General features: G+C 39.7%; 1 protein-coding gene across 3 annotated transcripts in view; it reads left to right on the top strand.

Annotated features, from left to right (window-relative positions):
• Positions 1–49: 49 nt before the first annotated feature.
• LOC145480844 (uncharacterized) overlaps positions 50–21,308 on the top strand; it is a 63,497-nt gene continuing 42,238 nt past the window's right edge. The window contains exons 1-3 of one of the 3 annotated variants that reach the window (XM_081459171.1): positions 50–464; positions 7,596–7,662; positions 15,863–16,086. In XM_081459171.1, coding sequence (XP_081315297.1) covers positions 15,892–16,086 — 195 coding nt within the window. In that variant the 5' untranslated portion in view covers positions 50–464; positions 7,596–7,662; positions 15,863–15,891. Of the gene's footprint in view, positions 465–7,595; positions 7,663–10,889; positions 11,008–15,384; positions 15,689–15,862; positions 16,087–21,308 lie in introns of those variants that run through there. The other 2 variants (XM_081459173.1, XM_081459172.1) reach the window with 2 other exon arrangements.

Raw genomic sequence — 21,308 nt, 5'->3', positions numbered from 1 at the left:
TAGACGGCGCCGTGATATTTGTCAAAGAAAGTTGCACCCCTTCCAAAATCCGTCGATTTTAAATGATGTAATTGAGCCTCTCAAATGAACGAGCTCTATTACTATTTTCAATTATGAAAATTAATTGACAAAAAACACGTGTAAAGTTCTTTTGTGTAGCAAATACTTCGGGTTCCGAAGCGTTGTCGCCTTATCGCCTGGTGTGTTTGTGCATACCACAGTAAACTGTTTGCCGAGGATCTGTGCGAGTGACGACCAGCTTTTGTTCCGTCTTAATTACTTTCATAGAAAGCGATTTGATCGGCGGAAAGGCAGCTGATTTACATTTGCTGCCTGGTGTGAGGGAGAGAGAGGAGTGAAGTCATCCCGACTTAGGACGTATATCAGTCAGAACATGCGATATCGTCTCTTACTGCACGGATGAAAGATAACTTTTCTAAAAGACTGATTCGTTCAGGGCTAAGGTAGGTTGTGATTGATGTTTTCTTTGGGAGGAATAACTTTCTAGTCGATAATTTTGGTACAGGGAATGCTGTTGTTTTAACTCGAAGAGTACTTTCGAGTGTCTTGAAGTGCAGCTGTATTTATTAGACAAATTCAAGTCATTTGCCCTTGTTCCCTATTGGGAGGCGCCGTCGAAATATTGTCAAGTATGTCAAGTAAGCGTCCGATGTCGGTAGCCATATAAACTTTGCGGGCTGCTTGTGCTAGCTCGTGAAAGCCCGTTAGTACTGTCAATACTGAGAAGAGCTCTTGCCTTCTCTAGACGAAAACCATCCGTCATTGTTTCCTCTTGCAACAACACAAGAGAGAACTCGATCCGTTTCTCGCTGACGAGTCAAAAAGCACAGGTTTTACTTCTTCGAGTGTATTAATAGAAATGAAGATTATTCTAAAATTCGCAAAATGCAAACAAATTGTCCCTTTTGTTTACAAAACGCGAACATCTTAAGTTTTCAAGTGATTCTGAAGAGGTCTAGTTGCTTTTCAGTTTCTTATCTTTGCGATATGAAAAAGAAACGCCTTACATTACCCACTCAGGATATGAACCATATTAGGACGAAGCGGTCAGACGTAACAATCTGGATCACGGCTCCTCGCGGGTTTGTGAACGAAGCGAGCGAGCAAACAAAGTATTCACAGTCGACCATAATTAAGTTGAATCTCAGTTGCGGATGCATTTACCGCAGTTGCGTGGATTAAGACTCCCGCTCCTGAGTAAATGAAACATAGAGCGCCTTGTTTGAAAGATTATTCTGGTCGCCGTTGATAAAATTCTCAGAGGGGTTTATCATTCAAGGAACACATCTGTCGAATAATCAGAGAGGAGCCAATCGCTTTTAAATGGCTTAGTTGATGGATGAGGTTCAGCTTGATGTGCGCGGGTTCTGTAACAGAGATTAAATGATATTGATAGGTTCATTTCATTTACAGTCTGGGTAGGGCTGGTGCATTTCCTGTTCTGTAAACCGAGGATCACGCAGATAAGTCTTTATTTATAAAAAGAAAAAATAATATCTTAAGGACGCTGCTAATTCTTCTAGAATTTAGTTTTCATGTCACTTAACATACTAATTACTTTCAAGATCGATTTCTTGAAGATTTTGCGATATTCTCAGATCAAGTTTTCTATTTCAGTTAGCTTCAGTTCAGTGACAGAGAATTTAATATTCTAAAATAGTATCATACAGGATATCGAGTTTTTCAGTTTCATAACCCTAATGCGGAGCGTCTTTTTGCTTGGTTCTTGTTTCGTTATCGAACAAATCATCGTGGATATGTCATGACAGACCAGATCAGTTCCGAACGCAACGAGTACAGACTTCAATAAGAGCGAAACTCCCGGGGGGTATACTCCCAGAAAACTTGGGTGGGGGGTGTGCGGACCACTTCCCAAAAGCCTTACCCTATGTAAGACCAAAATCTGCGATTTTTACTTCCCTATTTATGACCCGATCAAAAATTCGATACCCTTAAATCAATACCCTGTTTCAGAATTGTCTCATAATTACGGAACTAATTATTAGTTCCCTAGTTCAGACCAATATTAAAGGCAATGTTTATGTGCTTCCTGTATTAAGTAGGATAGCCTCTACTAAAAGACATCCCAAATTAAAGACAAGAGTGTAAAAACCGTACTCTATTTCTGACCAAAACCGCTCAAAAGCCATTCCCTTTGGGGCCGCACATACCTATATAGCCCATATTGCATCATCTCATACTCGTCATATCAAGGGTAAGGGTATATAAATAATTCCTTATTGGCTTGGGCGATTTTTAGTTGCGTTTCGTAAGAAAAACCAAAGTAATCGCTCTAGCCAATCGCGAAGGACACGGGCAATACAGTAAGCCAATCAAAACTCGAAGTAATTACATGTAGCTAACGGGAAGAGCGGGAAAACGTCTGCGAACGATTCGTGATTGGTTTTGGTTTTACTTTTGACTGAACGAAAAATTGGCGCGAGTTTTTTAAGCCAATCGCGTAGCGTAGTGATGCAAAACCAATTACTTCTCGACACTCAAATGAAAACCGCCCTATTCCGCAGTGGCTTCATGATCAAAGCATTGTTGAGCACCCCTAAACATTATATTCAGTATAACCCAAGCTGTTTGTTGTTCTTCCACTGATTGTCCTTTTTTTACCACTACGAAGATATAATTCTATCACTTGCACCGAACTGGCCAATCATGGCCAAATTTTCACATTGACACTTGTAATTAATACAGTCGAACCTTAGAGAGGACAGAGGAAAGTGGCCGGTGTAGAGAGGTGGCCGTTATAGGAAGGTGGCGGTGTAATAGGAAACCTGTTTTTTGGGGGATTACAACATCGATTTGTTATTGCAGCATATATAAATCAAAATGTATCAATGAAACAGAATCTTAACGGAAACAGAGGCCCACGGCGCGAGGTACGGATCAAGTTTGGAGGCCTTTTACAATAAAAGAAGTTGGGTTTTGTACACACCGTTCGTCAGTCGTTGATTAGCTAGCCGTTGTAGAGAGGTGGCAGTTGTTTGGAGATGGCCGTTGGTGGAGGTTCGACCGTGCGCAAATTAAATGCTACTAATTAGCGGAACACTGCAGGACACACGCTGGTTGCTCGTTTACGTTTTGAAACTTACAATGATTGGGTAGTGACAGTTTATCATTGCTTGGTTGAGGTTCACGGTGTTTCAGCAAGAAAGAATTGAAGAGCAAGCCAACATGAGTACACGTGTTTGTGCTGTTTTCTTCTATCAAGCTGTTACACCTTCTGTTAAGCTTCAATCAAGCCACAACCGTAAACCACCATTACCCATAAGTCCTTTCGACATTCACGGTCGCGAACGTTTATACGCCGTTGTAGCACAACTTTCTCAAAACAGCTGCATTTGACCCTTTCACTAGCAAAGTCAAGTCTTCAGTGAAGTTCTGTGTTCCAGACCTTTGGTTCAGTTGATAAAACCCCAAACCCAAAACTGTGCTCGGATATTTGTCCTTGGACATTATCTGTTCCGAGAAGCGAAAGGTTTTCCGAAAGCGAAGCTCGAGGAAAAGTGTGAGCTTGGAGGAACAGATAATGTCCAAGGACAAATATTCGAGCTTATTTTCGCGCTAAATGGAGGCTATTGTGTTTAATATTCTTCAAATATTTTTCTCAACAACGCAGTTTTAAAAATTGGGGATTATCACTCGGATATTCCTTAGTTTTAGCTGGGGCAAATTCAGTTATGTGTTGCGTTTAGTGATACACTCTCGATTTTGAAAACCAAGGACTTTGATATTAAATTAAGCTGGGGCCCTTAATTAAGTGGCACTCAACGAATAACAAAGCTAAACACACAAATACTTTGCTGTGCTGACTGAGTATGCTTCACCCGTCTGTCACGTGATATTTGATATCACATGACCAGGTGATATTAAAGAATCACTTTGCCTACACTTTGCAATACCGTCGCGTCGCTGCCGGATATACTATGGTTTAGACTGAAAAGTGGTTAGTCGTACAGAAAGTGATCTTAAGTTAGAAGAAAACGTGATCGGCTGGATTTGCTGTGTACGGTACGTAAAGTAGGATTTTTTCAACATTCTTAGCATGAACATTCTCCGATTATCAGTTCCTTCTCAAAGTAGGATTTCCAATATTACAACGGACGTGAAGTTAACTGGATTTACGTGTGTATATAATATTCTATATATATAAACGACTTGCGTATGGGAAAAAATGTTGAATCTGACGTAGGTAAACCCACAAAAATTCACACCCGTTGATGCGCGAAAAATAACTGACTAAAAAAATCCAGCACATTCAGCTGTTATATAGTTAAGGCTGGGCCTGTGGTTGATAGACTTAAAACATGTTCTGAAAGTGCATTAGAACCCGATGGCTGAAGCTGGTCAAGCTAAAGTTAAAATATTTTGGTAATACTATTTTAGGAGATTCTGTTTAAGTTTATGTAACAGGGTTTAAGCCTGAAAATACTATTGTTTGAAAGGGCAGAAAAGAACGGAAAGATATATTTCGAAGCCATTTGTTAGGTTTACGCACGGTCAATTTGACAAGTTGTGGTAGATTTCTGGGCGTGGAAACCACGCTCTGAATTCTACAGCTATAATATTTTATCTCTATCCGAATGTCTTTCGCTCAGTTTTACTTCGGAGACTAGAGGCCTTAAATGTTAATAATTCTGTAAAAGAATGGGTTTTTTTTCTCTGTAAAAGAATGTTTCTTTTTGCACCCTTGTAACCTCTAGCTAACATCTTTCAATTGAAGTCACGGCAAACTGTCATTAAGAACGATCAAAAAATGCTTGAAATATCTCCGAGTGATGGTTGTTTTTGTTTTTCCTGGAATGCTGAGGGAAGTCCGACAAGCGAGGCCCTTCGATTCCTTTGGTGGGTTTATGTAACCAACAGCAACAACATTTAGTTTCTAGGAAAAACTACAAATGAATTAGAGAATTGTCCACGCAAAGAACAACACTTGAAATTCGTTAAAAGGCCTTAAATGTCAACGAGCCTTAAAGTAATCACAGATTGCTCCTTAAGAAGGGAAAAAATCTTAATGAACGGAGAAAAGCTTGCCTCGTCGCGTCTTGTTCCGTCGCGCGCTTTCTGCCCTCTGCGGTCAGTGTTAATACCAAGGTGCCTTGGTTATTACTGATAAGTGTCTGGTAATTGTTTGCTGCATAATCGGCTTAGCGCTTAAGTACCGGACCTAATTCGAAGATAATTCATAAAGGATTCAAAGTATTTTCGCGAAAATGTAGAAATCAATGTGGTTTGTCAATCAGAGGTCATGTTGCCTTAACAGCTCCATAAAGTCTAGTTTATATTTCGATAAAGGTGTTGATTTTTATTTTTTTGTTGAAAAAGAAAAGCTCGGCCTGTTTTTTTTTTTTAACTATCAAAATGTTGGCAAACTGTTTTAAACTGACTAATTGTTAAACCTGGAAAGCCTTCAATTTATACTTCAAAAGACACTCCCCTGAGGTTGTTACTCAAAGGGCTTGGGTGTGGATGTATAAAGGACAGTATTTGTTACAAATATTTCCGTTTTACACGAAGGACAGTTAAAGATCTATTGAGCCTTCTCCCCGGACGATTCCTTTTCAATACCTTTGGAGGGGGCTTAATTAGAGAAGAGGGTAGGTAAGGGAAGGGAGACCTCGTTCCCTTTCCCCAACCCCTACCCCGTTAAGTCTCACGTTTTGCGCTGGCGTCCAGTTCTTTCGCGATTCTATCCGCGCGTTCAATGATCGAATGAAAATACGAGAAAATAAAGGGCTGTGAAAAGTCTAAGTCTCAAAGTAACTTGTTCACATTGTAAAAAAAAAAAAAGTACAGTAACCCTGTAACTGTTCGACAGACTCTCAAAAGTAGAACTACCTCAGAGTGATGGTTCTTTTTCTGCTTATGTTAGGTCGTGATCTATCACGTTAGCAAGTGTAGAGAGAGGGCGTACAAGAAGTTAATAGGCGAGGCTTGTTGGTGGAGTGGGGTAGAGAGGGTGGAAGGAATCTTACTGTCTTCCTAAGTAACGTAGACTTGAAAAGCTCGGAACATAGAAAGTCAACCGACTGACTGCCTGAACAGAACTCGACTAGTAATGTGAAGACTCATACACTCGCGTCAGGTTCAGATCTCTTTCAGAAAATTTTACCCCAGTAGAAGTTATCTGACTCTTTCTTCCTCTAGAATGCAACTAGTTGTACCAGGAAACACCTCTGATTTCAATTTAGCCAGCAACCTTGATCGGTTTCATTCCAGTTGTCATTTCATCAACGTGGCTATGCAGTTTATCTTCGTTGCAAAGGAGTGGGGAAGAGACAGCAGCCGCGATGCGCGCGGATGGATAGAGGCTCGTGCGAGCGTGCCAGAAGCCACGCGAAATCGCGTGCGTTCCAGCAATATTGAAAACTCCATGGAACGCCTCGCCGTACTGCCCTTGACCTAATAAAATATCGGAAAACAGATGCAACCTTTATTACCGAGATGCATAGAAATCCAATTAGACATAGCTATTGAAGGGTCATTTCCACGGTCTCCTTGAATATAAATAATGTAACAAAATATTGGTACAATTTAAAAGAAATTTAACGTGATTGTCGTGTTTTATGGTGGTGGACCATTTGACTTTTGAGAGGTGTGTGGATGATTTGGTATAGGCACGATTTTTTTTCTACCTTTTCATGCACTAGGAATTTTTTTCCTTGGATGTGTGTATGCGTGATATTTTTTTCTCCTTACAACATGATTTTTTAATGCTTTTTTTTTCCTGGGCTTAATGAACTTAAAAGTAAAAGAAAGTCATTATAATCTACGACGAGATGCAATTCTGACATTGCCGAAAGCAAATACAGTCAAGTATGGATTACAATCGATAAGATATCAAGGGGCCAGGCTTTGAAACGCACTACCAAATGGATACAGGCAAATAAGTAACTATAAATTGTTCAAGAAAAGTGAACTTAAGGTAGACCTAGCCAGCCGCTGCACCTAGAAGAAGTTCGAACAAACTATTTGCATATATGTATTTTATATTGTTTCGATTTTAACAGTAATTATGCATTTTTAATTTAAGTCATTGTGGTTTGTTTTATTTCTTATTTATGTTGTGACTAGACCTATAAAGTCCCTTTCTATGTAGCTAAGAGTCAGTCACTTTAATAAAGTCTTACTTAGTTAACTTACGTGAAATTTTTTTCACGGTGTGCATGAGTTTTTTTTTTGGTACAACTATGCTTACAGGATAATTTTTTCAAAATCACCCAGCCCACATCAAAGGTCAAATTAATTGTCCACCCCTTACCTGTAGAGTTTTTCCTTATTACAACTGACTCGTTTGCAGACTCGCTCTTGTTAGCCGTCCTCACTTTCAATTTCGGTCATATCTTGAGAACTCAATCTACAAAATGTTGTATTTCTGATGATCTAGGGGTGTTTCTTTAGCTTCCCAAAATCATGCTCAAAAATGACTATGTCTCTTTCAGCGAGTCATTTCGCTGAAACATATCACCAAACCATGGAGTCAACCATTGAGCCTGTTATTTCATACACATAATCGATAATTTCAAGAGTTCTCACTTTTGTTTGTTTTCTTTGTGTTGTAGATTTTCACTTGATTGAAAACTAAAAGTATCAAAAAGTAGGTGACGGAAACCGTGAACAACAATGAAGGTAAGGTGGAGTAAAGTAGTCAATCTTACTAATTGTCCTTAATTTATGTAAATTAATTTGTCTCTCTAAGCCTTCTCAGTGCACGAGGCAGTCTGCGTTGCCGTTAATTCTCGTTAAAATCCTCGAGATTTTTCGGCTTTTGTCAGCCAATAAGGATGTTACATGAGCACTCGCGAGTACGCCGAAGTTGTCACGTCAGCTTATCGAAGTTCCAGTCTCTATTGAGGTGTTAAGGTCTACAATAGCTACATAACCCGAATACATTCTAAAAAGGCCTGCATGCATTTAGGATTTTATCGGGCTCATGATATTCGTATCAGATTTTTATACGACGACCTCAAAACAACTTTTGTTGCAATATGCAATGGCAGCAGTAGAGAATCATTATTCAAAATATTAAATCGGCCTCGTTGATAATGCAGCTTGTCGTTATTGCAAGACACGTGACATGAATGAAACGTTGTGCAATGTCTAAATATTTCCCTCATGAAAGCGAAAAGTGTGAGAGTACAACATGGCCACATGGCTTTCCTTTTTCTCCTCCTATCTTGTTCGATCCTTGAAGAAAATTAAAGAGAACTGCTTGGACAGAGCATTAAGTTTTATTGAAGTGAAAACTCAACAGTGCTCTCATTCGTGTAAAGTAACTACTACGAAAGTCAGTTGGAAGCGGCCGGATTTTCGGCCATCCGTTAGCTGTGATTATGGAAGACATAAGTGAATTCTTACAAGAAGCTAAGGAATGGCTGGCCAAATGGCTTGTAATAACACTGAAGTCGTAATATATACCTAATAATGACCTCAATTATTTGGCGGGTAAATAATCTCTTATCACAGAATAAACAAGGATTTCCTTGATGAGAATTCTTTTAATCTTTTATCTTATTAACCAGCCGAGCGTAATTAAAGCCAGTGTTTTGTTAAAGAGAATAACCGTCTCAACGTTTAATGAATGTTTAGGTCTCTTCCTTTCAATCTGGAGCCGTCAAATAATCATAGTGAAACGTAAGTACCAGGGGTACACCCATGGGACGGGATGTTATCACCGTGGACACACCAATAGGACGGGATGTTATCACCGGGGGTCAGACACCCATAGGACGAGATGTTATCACCGGGGGTACGCCCACAGGACGGTATGTTATCACCGGCAGTAGAAGCATGGGACAGAACGAAATCACCGGGAGGTACACCCATTGGATTGAACATAATCACCGGGGGGTTAGCCATTGTAACGGTCTTAATTACCGGAAGTTCCACCCATTGGACGGTACTTAATCACCGGGGTACATCCATTGGACGGGAGGTAATCACCGGGGGATACACCCACGGAATGGGGTCTTTTCACCGGGGTACACCCATTGGGCGGAACATAATCACCGGGGGGTTACACCTTGTACCGGACTTAATCACTGGTAGTTGCACCCATTGGAGGGTTCGTAATCACCGGGGGTACATCCATTGGACGGAAGGTAATTACCGGGGGGTGAAACCATGGGACGGGATGTAATCAATAGCGGCTACAACCATGGGACAGGGATGCTCTTAGGAATATTTTTAATGAGACCAATCCGGGTGCTGCTTAATTGACCCCTTTAAGGTACCATTCAAAAACAGCCAGGGAGAGAGTACTGTAGTGACCTTCATTACGGTAAAGAAGTTGGGTTCGGACGCCAATAATTGTTGTCGATCTCAACTGGATCGGAGCACACTTGGTTGTTACAATTTTTGCAAAAATCTTCGCAGGCGAGAAACACTGACCAACCCCGCCGTAGTTTTGCACATTATTATTTGAAGATAAAATTCAGCATCACTCGTCTGAAATGAACCATTGGTTTCAGTTTTACGGACGCTTAACAATGCAGTGCTTGAAATAAGTTTTTAAATGATAAGACCTACAACGTTAGCTGTTTAGTTCGAATAGGGTTAATATTTTACCATAGAACGCATTCGCGTTCAAATTTAAAAACTTGTTGTTACTCTAAGCACAAGGTCTTGTGGATGCGCGGTGGCCTCATGGTTAATGCGCTCGTCTCCGGATCGAGGGGTCCGGGTTTAAGCCCTGGCCGGGGACATTGTGTTGTGTTCGTGGGCAAGACACTTTACTCTCCACCCAGGTGTATAAATGGGTACCGGTGAATTTAATGCTGGGGGTAACCCTGTGATGTACCAGCATCCCATCTAAGCGGGAGTAGAAATACTCCCAGTTGCTTCATGATACTGAAACCGGGATAATCACCGGCCTGATGGGCCACTTGCCTCGTATACATATTTAAACAGGAGCCGTAATGGGCTCCTGGAATAAATTAACCTTATGCACAATGTCTTACCAAATTTCTAATTAGCTGTGACCCCCCCCCCCCCCCCATTTTGCTCAGTGTAAAATATCGAAGCTAGTATTGGGAACAACCACGTTAAGTTTATCACGAACATCGTAAGTAAGTACTATGCTGGAAACGAGTGGTTCGATAAAAGCGGTTGTACTAGTTATCCGTGACGCATTGTGAGGTCCATTGTGTTATAGCTTGGAAAGGTCTTTTATACTGTTTACTTTTCGTTGAAAGGATCCATGTAACGTTTGTCCATTCGCGACTTCTTAGCGATAAAACTCACGCAATAACTTCAAGAAAACCCCGTACGGAATGAAGCCATGACTGAATTTATGATTCGCGTGCCTTTCTTGCCCATGTGGCCGTGTTATTTAGGTGTCCAGTGAATTCTTAGTACACAACATTCCACTGCCCCCTCTAGATCGTTACGAATTGTCAGATTTCTTTTTTCCCCGTGCAAACCTTCTCTGTGCATGAAAACTGATTCAAAGACTGCCGTTTATTTCAACTTTGAACTTTGAGCTTCTTTCACCGCGACAACTTATTCTTTGTCGTTGACGGAAATTCCCGCCGTTGATCGCATGAGTGAGCAGGTTTATTGTGACCTCGCCTTCAAATATGTCAGCTTCTCTGCGCTACCGACGCCTAGCCACATTCCTGTTTGGTTTAATCGCGAGAACCTAATTGAACACCGAGTTTGTTTTTTCAAGGACATCTTGCAACGATCTTATCGCAGAAGTAAACAAGAGTTCTGCAATGATATTAGCACGTTGGCTATCTTGTGTTACTTCCAGGCCTCTGTGCCACGGTATAACAATTATCCGTATTGATTTGAGGCGCGTATCTTTCATCCTGGGTGTATTTTTCAACAGATTAATTTCGTCTCTGCGGCCTCGCAAAGAACTCGAAATGGAATAAGTTGTGTAGTTCAGTCGTGTCGCCTCTTTAGAATCTCCATCACAGATCCTAGAAATCTCAGTGGGATGCCTGCAGTTAAGGTCTGCATGGCTACTGGGTAAGTGGCTACTGGGAAAGTCAAAAGACTTCTATAGACTCCCCGAGAGACGCATTTTTTCCGAGTGGTTTAGAGTTACGAATATTTCCGTTTGTGTGGTCTTGTCCTTCGGAAATATACCGTTTGACTTTGCTTTCTACTTCTGTGCAAGCGTGATCATAATAAGTCAACTTTCCTCGCTAATGTTACGGATGAACATCAGCAATGCCTGTACAGATCTTAGTATCCTTTTGTTTTTGGTGCAACGGAGAAGGCAAAATCAACAGGGTAAAAGAATTTCATTCAGCTGTTTCTTATTATCTTCTTCAAACAAACTTTAACACAGGAATTTTAAAAGCAGGCTGCTTCAAAAAGTTATATCCAATATCTTTAATTCTTTGGGTTGTCGGCTTACCGATTGTTTGAAAACAAGACAAGTGTCGATAAAAAGCTATTTATAATTCACGTATCGACCAGACATAATTTTGTATTTACTTGTTAACATACTATGTTATACAGATCGATTGATTACCTGAAGACGGCATATGTGGGTTTATTTTATATATATTTACCACAACAATAATTTATGTGCGTTTACCACAACTTTTAAAAAGGAATGTTAACAAGTAATAACAACATTGCAGATTTTTGGATTTATGTTAATACTGCTTTAATTCTGACCATTTCGCGATGCCAGCCAACATGAAACGTTGGAAATGAAATACACATGAGGTATCAGTTACTCAGAGAGGAGATAAAAATAGAAATATCGACGTTTGCTTTGCTTTAAGTAGTCTCTAGGCTCCTGGACCTGACAAAAACAAAATGCGGGACTCCGAAGAGAGACAGAGAGAGAAAACAAAACTAGGGCTCCAGGGCTAGTCAACGTATTTTCTTTACCTGACTCACATTCAAAATTAGCCAATAGGAAGCCGTGTCTACTCTCGGTACCGATTTCCTCCTTATCAAGTCACTGACTTGACATCGTGATATTTTTGGCCAAATTTATGGGCGTTAAATACTTGATCGTACTTTTTGAGTACCGTTTCGGTGGCTTATCAGGTTATTTTGGTCTCGCTTTGGGTAATTTGGCTTGACCGAGTCTTACCAAAGTAGGAACCCTGACTCGATTTAACGCACCTGATATGCCACCGAAGCGTAATAAAAAGATACGTTTAGCTGGAAGTATTATCGGAGAGACTAGACTGCCTTCAAATAGCCTGCAGAGCAGGCGAGATTTTTTCGAGCGAGCGCTCACATCGTAAAAAGTTTAGCCGCCATCTTGAATTTTTCATGCAGTGAAAGACTGGGGAGAGAAAGAAAGTTTTACCAAGGGGGTGAATGATAGGCAAGAGGAAAGATAGGGGAGGGGTGGAGCGAAGAAAATCTCTTCTCATTTTTCCCCTTCCCCATCCCCCACCGTCTAACATGGCGGTCTAACATGGCGGTCTAAAAAGGCGGTCGCAAGGTTGTAACGCTAACTCGCCCCAATAAGACGCCTGCACTGCAGGCTAGCCTTCAAAGCAAAAGCCTCAGGGATTTAGGCCTCCAGAGTTACCACAACTTGCATTCTACGAAATTTCTCGTGAGCGCTCAGGTCTGTAAAGGGGAAAAATATTTGTTTTTGCATCGTTTTCAAAATTAATTTTAGCTCTTGAGAGTCCTAAGTGTTTTGGCTGAGGATGTTATGTTATCGTTTATCTGTCGCTCTCGAGAGAGCCAGCACTTGACTTACAAAGAGATCAAATTTTCTTCTTTCGCATATTTTCACGCGACTTCGATGTACCTTAACTGGCAGCCACGACGTTTTGAACTGATTCGTGATTGGCAAAACTTTTGTCACCTAGGCTTCGTCCACACTAAGCCGGAAAAATTTGAAAGCGGCGTTTTCACTCTGAAAAACGCCTCAAATGTTTTCCGCCCACACTACGCCGGAGAAATTTTAAAACGCAACAATCACCGGTCATTTTGGATTTGTGTTTGAGGAAGACTCGAACAGGGAAATCACATGGTTATGTTACGTCATCGTTTTCGAAATGTTCTATTTTCAAATTGCTTTCCGTCCACACTAAAACACAAAGCCTGCGTTTTCAAATTCTTCCGGTTTGAAGAGCGTTTTCGAAAAGCTTCGTTTTCGTGGCGGATTAGTGTGGACGGTAGGCCTAATCGTAGACAGAAAGCTGCGCTTTCCAATTTCCTCCGGCTTTCTGTGTTTTGGACGCCCGAAGAGACCCTGTCAACAGATTTGGTCATTAAGGACAAATTCTCATTTTCAGAAATAAGTTAAGAGGCTTTCGTGGTTGAGGGAAATGAACAGAATCCGTTAACGCGAGATGTTACAATTTTGAAGAATCTCGAGAATTTTCGTCAAGTGGTCACGATTGCCTGATGGGAATGTCTTCGAATTCACTCCCTCAGATCTCCGAAGATAACCAAAATGGGCCCGTCCGGCATTGAAGGCTGTTTTGTGTAATTCTGATATCGACTGTGAAACGACTAAATTAGTGTTTACTCACGTCTGTCGTTTACAAAAAAGAAAAACGGGAAACGGAAAAATGTAAGAAGGAATCGGAAGAAATCGAAAAACATCTTAAATACGCAATTGAACCAAATTATTTCAGAAAAAAACTGTCATGTATAGTCTGTGTAACTCTCCCTCTGATCTAACTTAGTGCTAGTTGTGATATATGTGACATTAAGACGGCGAGAGGGCGAGCTGGAGGTTTCTACTGCTGCGCTAAATAGGGTATTCTTCACTCCAACCCGCTCACAGAGTACAGTGGGTAAACTCTGGTGAGCCCGTAGTCTTACGAGGTTGTTGCTAAGTAACACGGCGTTTCCTTATGGCGACAAGTTCAAGTGACATTTTCGGAATGCTCGTGCTAGTTGTGTGATTAGAGAACGAGAATGTCAAACACTTCGGGTTTGCGTCGGAAAATAACCGTGTTTTGTTTTAGTTTCATCGCTGAAACCAACAGAACTGCTGAAATCGAGTAAAGCAATCACATCTTAAGCGGATTTCTTTGGTTGACCTTTCCCTTCGCAAACATTTGATGAGCAGCTTAGTTTACATCCTTTTGAACTTGTGTTATTGATCCATTTTAATATTAAGTCGCTAAGTGTTTTCACAGGTAATGTGAAAGGCCAAGGCTTGAGGTGTTACGAGACAACTTTGTTGCAACGACTATTTTTACAAACTGTGACCTAGCTAATTGAAGATACCGGCTGGCTTGTACGTTAAACGGATTACCGCAATTGTTTACTGTAGATCGTGTTTTTTTCCTTCGCATGTGGTTTGAATCCAGCCAAAGTGCAAAAGCTTAAATGGGCGGCTGGCTAAACTGGGAAACATTCCTTGCGGAAGCAAATATTTTCTGTTTCATCCACGTGGGAGATGTGATTCAGCGGAATGTTTTTCTTTTAGGAAAAAAAGAAAACCCTTCTTGAGAACTTCAAAAACATTTTTTTTGTACCTTGAGGTATGTTTTACTTCTGAAACCATCATCTGTCTCCCGTGAATCCCGCTTGGCTAATCTTGAAAACATTTGTATCCGCAGCAATTTTTGCCAGGCCCAAAGCCGACATTTTCCTTGTAGAAATCACACCCTAACCGGTTTAGGTTATATGTGGGGATACTCCTCCGCCCTCCCCACCCCTCTCCCCCCCCCCCCCGCCAAAAAAAGTCTAATTGCCTAAACCGGTGTCCAAAACATGAAAAATTCCGATATCAGTGTCGCTTTGAAATTGGTACCTTTGTAATCGTCTACCTTCATTTGAACAGCGTTCAGTTCTTCAAAATCTGTACTGTCTGATGACGGAAAAAATGGGTAAAAGTTCCTTCATAGTTGCCCAGGTGTTATTTATAATATCTACGCCAAGAGAAAATGAAGGGTCCCCTTATTTTCTTTTGCTATTTCTGCGGCAGGAAATTCCAAGGCAAGCCCTAGACTTGTTTATTTGTAAGCTGTGTTTTTGGGAGTTTCCAAGAGGAAACAGTTGCGAGAGGCCAACTCGGGTCACATGTTTGTCTTCCAAATACTTAATTAGCTTTTTACACACGTAAAACTCAGCGACATTGAAGTATCAAATCTAGTATCAAGTGTTTGGAAAATTTTGTAAAGGTCAAATTAAACCAATGTTTGTCATCAGTCGCATCGCGTGCAAATAAAAGTCAACGACTTTGGACATTCAGCTCGCCACTTCTGTCGTCAAAATGTATGCTCGGATTAAATTAGCTGGGTAAAAATAGCTACTGAACCAGCGGAGCCCTTCTCAGCTTTAAAGATCGCTCTTTGCTAAATCAGCACTTTAATTTACATACTTGTGTATTGGCTTTCTTTACTAATGTTTGCTTTTTTGGAACTTTGACATTGTTCGATCGCACTTTCCTTGATTTTGATTTTCCTTGCTTTTGACGGGAAACGGTTCATGGTTTTTCACGAACAATTTATTTCGAAAGGACACGACTTTGCTAAAAGTCAATAATACTAATTCAAATCTTCCTATTTTCTTCAGTTCTATGTGTTTGTTCCGGCTTAAACCTAATCGTTGGTTTGATGGGATAATGATGGTAATTTATGTACCCCCGAATTCTAATTGCCCGGCTGGACTGAGGCTTTTAGGGTGTATCAAATTGCTGATAGATAAGCCGAACCGCATTGTTTTGTACATAGTTCACGCTCCACTGACTTCGCTGCTGAACGTGAGTGACAAATCTCTCGTTAGAGCAAAGTCAACCATTGATTCCGTTTTATGCTCGCGATTCGCGGGCGAAGGACCTAGAAATGTTTATACATTCAGCTACGAGTATTTCGCGATGGACACCTTCAGTGCAAAAAGACTGATTCTTAGTTGTTCTGTATTGTTTTGACTGTAGCGTTCAGTAGCCCGAGTCTCCGCTACAACATGGCGACTGCCAGCACGAGTACGAAAACAAGACAGCGAAAACACTCGTTCACGTCTACAATCTCGCTTTTAAATCGAACAAGATCAATGACGGATCAAACACTGCTGGGAGTATTAAACATACTCCGTATGGATGAAGGGCAGGGACAGACTTTTATGGTCAAAGCGATCCTTCCAGATGGAAAACCAAGATTGGTAAGTTGTCTATAATAGCTAGGAAGTCTATGCATGAACCAAGTGATATTGATGAAAGTAGTTCTAGAATGCTCTGTTTTTACATGTTGGATTGTGGCCCACTCTATATTGGTGCGTGTTAGTCTGTCTGGGCTTTCTTAGTTACCGCATATTTTGTGTTTCTAGGAATTTTGTGTCGTTTAAATGAGCAGTTGGGTTCGGAGTTGGAATATTGCAATGTAGTTGAATTGCAGTGCGGCGTGTTGATTTCAAAACGTCTGTCGTCGATTCTGCGAAGTTTTTATCCTGCATTCGAATCGTTTCTTGCGGAAAATACGCTTTGCATACCATGAAATCGAATTAGTTTATAAAATCTGTGGTTTATTGCGGAAACGTTTTGTGAAACATGTTAATTCTGCACCAGTGTGTCGAGCCTTATACAGTCGAGAGGATGTTGTGTTTTGGTGATCGTGAATGGCTCCACACTGGGAAAACATAGATGTAGAATTGGGCAGACAAAAAGCGGGAAGTTCGGTCCGTATACTTCGGCATGCACTCTTCAAGGTACTTTGAAAGGATTCCAAAACAATAAAATACCCAGATCATTGGTGTTGATCAAGTGCGTGATTTTTAAATCAGCTCAGTGTATTAAATTTGACCCTTTGTCAATTCGTCATTTCCTACACTCAATGGCCCTGTTCCGGTCTAGAACCCTCCTCCATGCTAGTGGTCAACAAGTTTCAAGACTTCTCTCCGATTATCTGATATTTGCGTTGCAAGAATACACGACATCATGGAAAGCTTTCAATTTAGTGCTACGTTGTAACGATCGCCCTTTTTATAAGGAGCTAATCGATCGGAAAGTTGTTGAAAATGCCGTAGTTATTATTCATAGGAGGCTGAACACACTTAAAAAATACTTAAGCTTTGAAATAGGCTGGTATAATTTTGTGGCTTCTGTGGTTTTCGGGTTAATTCTTGGACACGCGCCTGAAATTCAACGCAAAACTATGGCAAAAGTAACCAAAGCAAAGCTTTTTAGGTAAATACAGTGAAAGCGTACAGTGTTTACCGGCAATTGTCTTCTGCATAGTTGATCACAAGAAGATATTTACATATGATATTCACTTGTCTATTTCATTAACAGTGGAAGATTCAGCTGAAAATTAATTGCTCTCCATTTGAAATAAAACAAAGAAATTGGCTTTAAATGAGTCTTAGTATATTGCAAAGAATATGCAAAGGCAATATGTCGCTGAAGTCTGGTTATTAGATACATGATTGTAGTTTTCAAATAGCCTTTTATTTCCGGCGATTGCAAAACGGATTCATTAAAAGTTCCATTCCTTTTTCATTGATTACTGAATACATTGCTATGCTGAAGTAGTATTTCAACGAAGTTGGGTTTTGTCTATGGAGCTGCTTGTCAATGAAATTTTCTTTTAGTGCATTTATTAGATTTTTTGAATTCTGATTACACAATATGCTATTAAACCCGCAAGAAATTCAATCCGTTTTTATTTCCAGAACAGGAGATTCCCATAAATAAACAAACAAATTAAAATAGTCAAGAGTTGTTGTACACATCTTAATCAAGCTCTGATGATGTTTGTGCCACCATTGTACTGTAACAAAAATGTATTTTTTGAAAAAAAAAATTGTGTTGTAAATGCAATTTGGAAAAAAACAACAACAACAATTAAACAGAGATATGCATAAACTAAACGGCTGAGTACTAGAAAAGAGATTCAATGAAGTACAACCACTGAACAGAAGTAGTGAGGAAGTGGAGGCACAGTGGCCAATGGTTAGTGTGGTAGATTGTTAGGTGGGGGGGGGGGGGGTGTCATGTTGTTTTCTTAGGAGATACATGTTACTCTCACAATGCCTCTCTTCACCTTACATACATACATACATACATACATACATACATACACAAACTTTATTTAAGCTCGAATTTCAGAGTGGCTTGACAAGCTAATATTTCCGAGAACAAAATATTTGATAACGAAAAATTAAAATAGAAATTGCTATTTGCATATTTACAATTGACTTATATTAACTAATTATAAAATTGTCATTTACATGTTTCATGAATTGGCTTTACTGATGTGCTTTTTGAAGTCTGAGAAGTTACATAACCTTATAAAATTGGGTAGAGAATTCCATTCTTTTGTTGCCAGATAAGTAAAGGAGTGGAGACCAAAAGTTGTAGTTTTAGGTTTGGGCATTTCCAGTACATAGTTTCCACGCATGTTGTATGAAGTAGAATGGAACGAGAACATGTTTCTCGTATAGGTCGGATAGCTAGTAAAAAATAGACTTTTGTACAAAATAGTAAGGAATTTACAGATGCGCTGATCATGAAGTTGGAGACAGTTTACCCTGTCTAGCAGCACATTATAAGGCGATTCAAAATCGCTAGAATGAATCTCAGAATCCTTTTGTTAAGAGCTTCTATTTTGTCCCTGTTGTTTGCACTGCAAAAGTGCCAAACTGTTGAGCAATTATCAAAATGAAGGAGTATGTAGGTCTTATACAGTTTCACTAAAATGTCTTTGGAATGAGGTTTCTGAACCTAAGCATTACATTAAACTGGTTGTTGACTTTGTGAAAATTTAAATTGTTATCAATGTTCATTCCTAAGATGTCAATTGAGTCCTTTGTAGGAAACAAGAAGGTGTGTTCCGATTTTCCCAGGATCAAAGCCTGATGTTTGCTTTCATTGGCCAAAATTCCATTTTGCCGGTACCAAAGGTTTGCTGTCTCGACTGCGTTACGCATGCGCCCATGTAGCGCAACAGGATCACTGTCCACTGAATATATTTGGTGATTGTCTGCATAAGCATTTAACTTAACATCCCCACAAAACAGGAAAATGTCACTTATGAAAATATTGAAAAACATGGGACTGAGGACGCTTCCCTGAGGCACGGCTCGTCCTGCATGTAGCCACTCTGAAAAAGTAAATAAATGTGTATAAATGTGGATCAGAAAAATAAATTATGAAGGTAGCCCTGCAATGGACTAGCATCTCATCCAGGGGGGAGTAGAATAACTTCTATTAGACAACGCTACTAAAATTGGGATAAATGCCAGTTGTATGGCACTCTCTAACTGGAAGTAGATGTTTCATTATCTTTTTTTAAAAACAATGGTGGACAGCTGTTGATCACTACTACCATAAGATTTCTACATCATACCAATAAATTGGGAGGGGGGATACCCAGGGGCAGATACAGGATTTTTTAAGGGGTGGTTGCTGGTTCCTTGGGGTTGCTGAGTCAATGGGGCATGCCCCTCGAAATGTTGCGATTTGAGAATTGGAATCAAAAGCTGTTACACCAGAAAGACTAGCAATTCCACAAAGTAGAAATTGCACTGAGGTACCCGTACAAGGTGTTTGCCTTTATTTCTGCCTTAATATTCACAATCTTTTTCATTGTTTTGATTTTTTACTTCTCCAAAAGGGGTTTGGCTAGTCATCCAATCCCCCTCCCCCCCCCCCCCCCTCGCTTGGCACCCCAATGTAATAAGGAAATGTGACAAGTTTGCAACAAAATTTACCTGTGGTAAAAAAAAAATAGTTCAGACTGATTGGTTAATAGACACTAAGTGGCCTACCCCAAACTGAACGTGCTTGGCTCTGGTTTGAAGTTAGTGTTTCATCAGATAAAAGAATTCAGCTAGATAACAGAGATATGTAGCACCCCCTTAATTTGTGTTGTCTTTTTACAAAATCAAAGAAATTCGCAATAATAAGTAGAAAATATCATAAGTTTACCATTTGCAATGCTGATGCTCAACTTTATGTTTATTTTTGGCTCAAAGGAAAGTTTTTGAAATTGGTTTATTTGGCGATGAGTGTGGTTTGTTAGTTTTGCGAGTAATGTGCATTTAGAAAGTTAAACAGTTGTTGAAATTTGAAGTCACGTATACCAGACTTTCAGAGCTGACTTGTCAAGTTTTGTCACTCTCAAACAAAAAAGGCAATATTTTTATAACCTTTTTTTGTTTGAATGTTTTTTAAATCATCATTGTTTCCGCTGGAGGTATTAGTGGAATTCTCAGCGTTACGTTTAGTCTATGATTTTTGTTTGTGAACCTCTTACAGCGTGTACATACAGAACATAAAATTTCATATTTCTTCCTTATGAGCAAGCTTTGAACTGTGGATGTGGTTATATTGACTGGACATTAAATGTTCAGGTGTTAAATGTTTATTTTAATCTACATTTAGACTGAACAGATCACATTAATTTTCTAATTCACCATAGAGTAGGAGATATCATGCAACGTCTTCCTAAGGATATACTGAATTGTGCAATAAATAATGGTTTGCCACCTTTGTGACATAGCATTTCACAAAGAAACAAATAGGCAAAACAGACAGATGTGTAATAAAGGTTTTGCCAATAACAGATTTTGCTGCTTTCTCTAAATTAAAATGTTTCAGCCAATATGGCGGTATGTACACTTTACAGCACATTGTATACATGTATATATAGTTAATTACTGGTATGTAATTGCATGCTGGCAGGTATAATGTTAATTAACTAAACCCTTTAATTTGATACCTGTCTGGCTGTGTGTGTTCTACATTGTAAGTTCTGTTTATCCAGGAACATCTTGTTCAAAACACACATTAAGACTTGACTAATTTTTAAGGACTGCGATATAGGATAACCAACATAGGCATAGTTATTTAAAACTCAGGTTTGTAACTTATCAGAATTTTTTTTAAATAATAAATTATTCCATTAGCTTCACATTAATATTGACTTTAGATACGCAACAATCCACTGTTTTGAAGTTGTTACCAGTATATACCCTAACCAGTTGAAGCACAGATGTTCGTAAAGTTCTGCCTTGATGTTGAGATTTTACTACATCCTGTGTGATCTGTTTGATTTCTGGAATGGGCTATAAATGAAATGTACCAAGCTTGAAACCTTGAAATGAAAAAAGCTTTGCATTTCTTTTGTTGAAAATTAACAAGTACAGTTCTGTACACATATGCTTACTTTAATGCAGACTGAATCTCCTGGTCTAGCTCCTGTACAGGTTATCATCAGATTTCCTGGATCTGAAGTAAAAAATTAATACTTAAAGTATCTCATTTCTCCTCTCATTTTAATACATGCTGACTTTTTCTGAGTCAAAGGTGTACATGAGATTTATATCCTGGAGGTGCACGGATTTTCAAAGGAGACCGGACCAGTGACATCCTGAGAACATTCCAA

The sequence above is a fragment of the Orbicella franksi genome, chromosome 3, assembly GCF_964199315.1.
Source record: "Orbicella franksi chromosome 3, jaOrbFran1.1, whole genome shotgun sequence".
Lineage (NCBI taxonomy): Eukaryota > Metazoa > Cnidaria > Anthozoa > Scleractinia > Merulinidae > Orbicella > Orbicella franksi.
The sequence above is the reverse complement of the archived record's forward strand: the minus strand, read 5'-3'. Positions and strand labels throughout refer to the sequence as shown.